Source organism: Carcharhinus amblyrhynchos, chromosome 29, assembly GCF_965287045.1.
Source record: "Carcharhinus amblyrhynchos chromosome 29, sCarAmb.v2.hapA, whole genome shotgun sequence".
Lineage (NCBI taxonomy): Eukaryota > Metazoa > Chordata > Chondrichthyes > Carcharhiniformes > Carcharhinidae > Carcharhinus > Carcharhinus amblyrhynchos.
In genome coordinates, this window is record NC_137352.1 from 2,216,208 (window position 1) to 2,221,421 (window position 5,214).

At 42.2% G+C, this 5,214-nt stretch overlaps 1 protein-coding gene across 2 annotated transcripts in view; it reads right to left on the reverse strand.

The window, feature by feature from the left end:
- Positions 1-2,623, reverse strand: part of cbl (Cbl proto-oncogene) — a 226,718-nt gene extending 224,095 nt beyond the window's left edge. For both annotated transcript variants that reach the window (XM_080214614.1, XM_080214613.1), the window contains exon 1: positions 2,285-2,623. In XM_080214614.1, coding sequence (XP_080070740.1) covers positions 2,285-2,440 — 156 coding nt within the window. In that variant the 5' untranslated portion in view covers positions 2,441-2,623. The remainder of the gene's footprint in view (positions 1-2,284) is intronic.
- Positions 2,624-5,214: the final 2,591 nt, after the last annotated feature.

Genomic DNA, 5,214 nt, shown 5'->3' on the forward strand with positions numbered 1-5,214 from the left:
TATAAATTATAAAAAGTTGACACCTCACTGATCCTTGTGGCACACGATTTGTCACATACTGTCAACCAGAAAAAGACCTATTCATGCCAATTCTGTCAGCTAGCCAATCTTCAATCCATACCAATATGTTACCCCTACAGTATAAGCTTCTATTTTTCACAAAAAGCTGTGCTGTAGCACCTTATGAACATTTCTGTAAAGCAAAGTACAATACATCCACCAGTTTCCTTTTGCCCACAGAAAATGTGACTCTTTGAGAATTCCAATAAATTGGTTAAACATGATATCCCTTGCACAAAACCATGCTAACTCTGTCTGATTGTGCTGAATTTTTCCAAGTGGTCTACTATAACATCTTTAATAATGGCCAATGTTTTCCTTATGACAGATATTAGGCTAACTAGACAGTAGTTTCCTGCTTTCTACCGCCCTTTGTGAATAAAAGTGTTACATTTGCTATCTTCCAATCTAATGGAACCTTCCCCAAATCTAGGGAAGTTTGGAAAATTAAGACCAATTTATCAAATATCTCATTAGCCACTTCTTTCAAAAGGGTGAAATCCATTTGACCCAGAGATTTGTCAGCCCACAGACCCAACAATGTGCTCAATATCACTTTCCTGGAGAGTCCCTCCCTCCTATTTCCTGATTTACAGCTCTTGCTGGGATGTGACTTGTGTCCTGTGTAGTGAAGGCCAGTATCACCACAGCACTATTTTCAATTATCAATTCCCCAAATGCACTTTCTATAGGAAAGGTCAATCGTTCGATATGAAGAAGAAACTTCAGCTCCTGGTATATTAAACAGTGTTGAATAGATCACTTTACGAAAGTTAACTGAACTCTCACAAGACAAAAGTTGAAGCTGGTTCAGAAATCTGTAGACAATGCTAGTGAGAAATTACACACCCAAAGCAGTGTAGTACCGGGGTTAAATAATTATACATTCTGCAACAACATTTACTCTCCCCAATCTCATAAGAGAATGGTTGCACATATACACAAAAAAAAGCAAAACTGATTGCAAATCCATTGCATTTACTTACAAACAGAGCAACACATAGCAAAGAGTGACATTGTTTGACTGTAGGACAGACCTCACTGCAACTCAATGAGACTTTGTAGCCAGGCGTACCATATCCACAAATTTGATGAACAAACATAAAATCTGCTTATCAACCTGGACAATGACAGTTAAGGCAGTTGTAACACATTGATTTGATTTGTCATATGTATTAGCATACAGTGAAAAGTATTATTTTTCATGCAATACAGACAAAGCTTACCATTCAAAGAGAAGTAAAGGAAATGGTGCAGAATGTAGTGTTCAGTTATAGCTACGGCGTAGAGAAAGATCCTCTGGTCTTTGGTACCCAGCATTTATCTACTAAGAGTTATAAATCCACAGGGCTAATGCATCACAAAAGCAAAATACTGCAATGTTGGAAATCAAAACAGAAACTGCAGGAAATACTCAGCAGGTCAAGCAACATCTGTGCAGACAAACAGAATTAACCTTTGAAGTCTGTGACCTTTCACCAATCCTCACTCCAAAAGATGCTGCCTGAACTGCTGCATTTTTCTAGTATTTTCTATTTTAGTAACACAGAGGATGTGGTTGAGAAGTAGTGCAGCACCAGTGTTGCATATAGATCTGGCATGCTTTACAGACACACATTGCCTTAAATGCTAGCAACAGATCAATCTTAAACGAATCTTAATTCTATAATGTATGTGTATACTTTACAATTTGGACACTTTAGGGCATTATGATATTAGTTTTGAATTATTTCACATCTCTTTCAAAGAACACGAGAAGATCGAGACTTGTTGCGAAATTTATCCATCTATATTAACAGTAAACCATTTCTGTTTACGTCCAGAGACACTAGCCCTTATTAATGTACAACCAGAGGGAATGTCACTGCAATGTAGCCTGTATCTTGCCCATCAGTTTGCCTTTTCACACTTTCTCCTCTCTCAGTGAGAATCAGTCCTGACAATGTCAACTCTGGCCAATACAGTCCACAGGGACAACCTTTATTCAGATAAGAAGCCGTTTAATTATGAGCTGACCAACTTTGCCTGGCTCCCGGTGCGGACAAAATTATGATAATCTCTGGGGTGGGGGCAGGAATACACTGACCCCCCGGGGCAGGGACATGGCTGGAGGGAATATCCCTCCCCGGACACTGGTCACTCTGACTGACCCAATGATGTCCGAGTCGGCCACACAGTCAGAGTCTTTCTCCCCGCGCACACCGCTTTCCCATCCCCCCCGTACCTTATCCATCAGTTTCCAGCATTTCTCCACCGCCCTCTTATCCACGATGCCGGCCGGTTGGTGTTGGTGTTGATGGGGTTGGAAGGCGTCCTTCACCAACCCAATGAAGCCTCCGGCTTTCCTCAGGTTGCTGCCCCGAGTCGCCGCCGCCGCCATGGACACCCTCAGTCAGAATAAAAACTCCCCCTTCTGTAAACTTTCTGACAGGAAAAGGAGGCAGGATTGGGTCCGTGAGGGGATTCGGGGGCGGGTTTACCTCAGGAAACTCTCCGCTCACCGCTCACATTATTTTAATTTTTAAACCCAGCCGTCGCCGCGGAATTTCGCTTCAGCTTTTTCCTTCCGCTCGTCCCGCCCTCCGCGCGCGGCCGCCGGCGCTGGGGTCAGAGTTCACATGGGGGGGGGAAGGGGACAGCGCAGGGAGGGGGTAGACGGGGCGCGCGTGCGTGGCCCGGCCCAGCCGCGAACTTGAAGCTGTTCGTGGGGGCCGCCATGTTTCATACTGGCGAGACCTTGTTTACATCGGAACAAAAGCAAATTACTGCGGATGCTGGCGGACTGCAGATTTGCCGAAAGATCATCGATCATCAGCGGTTTTTTTCCTGTTTCTCCTGTTACTACCTAACCTGCTGGATAATTCCAGTACTTCCTGTTTTTATTGTTTGCATAGGAAGAAGCTATTCTATTCGAACTTGACTGATCTGTATCTTAACTCAGTTTACCCGCCTTGGTTCCCGCTTGTTTAATAATAATAATTTTAAATAAATCCTTTCTTTAAAAGAAACCTTTTTCTTCTTGTTTAATAAATCTCATCAATATAATGACATTATCTTTCCCAATTAATGCTGCTGTTTGTAACTACTCCTACCAGGAGATCTGCTGTCATACTCTGTCACACTGGTCTGTTTTGCACCATCCTCACACATCCAAATGTATCTGGTCTGAAACCGCTCTCTGATATCCATCACCCAACTACACCTAGGAGAGATATCTGTAGCTTTTCAGCTCTGGTTAAATGACCGAAAGGCTGGCATTTTCTTCTCTTACGATAGACTTCTTTGTGCTCTTTTAATTTCAAGCAGCTCTTCAACCTGTCTTCTGGTTTGTAAATTGATTTCTGTAGAATACATCTTAACATCTACATTTCAAATGCTTTTATTTTCTTCACAGATTCTTATTTAAAAGCTTATTTATTTATTAGTCACAAGTAAGGCTTACATTAACGCTGCAATGAAATTACAGTGAAATTCCCCTAGCTGCTACACTCTGGAATCTGTTCGGGTCAATGTATCGAACCAGCATGTCTTTCAGAACGTGGGAGGAAACCGGAGCACCTGGAGGAAACCCACGCAGACACGGGAAGAACGTGCAGACTCCACACAGACAGTGACCCAAGCTGGGAATTCCTGGCGCTGTGAGACAACAGTGCTAACCACCGGGCTACCGCTCTGATGCAGAAAGGAAGACGGATAGAATGGAATATCTGATGAGATTTATTTCCTTGTTGCAGTAAGACCAGGGCAGTATCATGAACTTACTGAGCATCAGATGTTTGTTTATTGTTCTTTAATGAGTCAATCCACAGATGTTCCAATTGTGCTTTTTCCAAACATGTGTCAATTTCACCAATATAATTGAAATTGTTGCTGAGTACATGGAGACCAATTTCTTCCCTAAATGAGGAAAAGTGCCATTAAATACCAGGAATGCAAACAAAGCAGAATGTACTGGAAGAATGTGGAGCACTGCTCAATCCATAGTCTCCACTTGGCTTGATGCACACTGTTTGGGGAAACTTGATGAGCCATGACCAATATTTCAATCCAAAATCTTTCCAGAATTCAACCAGACGAATTATTCAAACCCTAAAATGAAAAAGGGCAGGAATTCTAGTGGGTCATCAACAAACAATATGGATTATTCTGTGGCCTTTGCATTAACCAGGAGGTGAATGAATAGCGATACCTTTAACCTTGGATGGTCCTTAATCAGAGCTTTGATCTGATTTAATCTTGATTTGATTTATTATTGTCCCTTGTACTGGGACACAGTGAAAAGTTCCTTGCGCGTTATGCAGACAAAACATACCGTTCATAGAGTAAGAGGGGACTTCTATCATGCTCTTTACAAAGCTAGAGATTTTCAGGACAGAAGGAGATCATTCATCCCATTGTGTCCTTGCTGGCTGATAATGAGCTATTCACTTTCAATTCTTGAGCCCGTATCCGTAGAGGCTCTCTGCCTCAAGTGCATGTCCATCTGCTTTTTAAATGCAATGAGGATTTCTGTCCCTACCATCCTTTGAGAGAGTTCCAGACCTACCGCTGTCTGGGTGAAATAAGTGCTCAACCTTTCCTGTAATCCTTCCATCAATTACTTTAAATCTATACCATTTAACAGAAATAGATCCTCCCTAGTCACTATATCAGACCCCTGGTAATTACCTTCTCAACTTTCCCGACTCGCTACTCTTGGTAAACTGTTTCAATCTTGTATTCAATAGTGATTTTAGAAAATAATCTTACACTGAGAAAACCTCATAGAGTATCTGCACAAGATTGTCTTTTAATGACTCAGAATATTCTGATGTTGAAATTACATTGTTGCATTAAACAGCTTTATTTAGTTAAAATATTTTTTAAATAAAGTGGAACGACAAAGATCATTGCACCGAAACGTTTATTCCTTTATTCACTGATTGGCAAATGTTTCATCCGCCTGTCTGAAAGATGGCGCTCGGTCACCTCCGCTCCCCGAGTCAGGCTTCGGTATCCAGGCAACCAGCGCTTGCGCTGCCTAGCAACGTCAAACACTGACACCTAATCCCCGCCTTCCTATCGCGCTGATTGGTGGAGCGGCGTGACTGACGTTCTGATCCAGTTTCTGATTGGTGACCCTCATGTCAATCATGAGACATTCTGTTCGAGAAC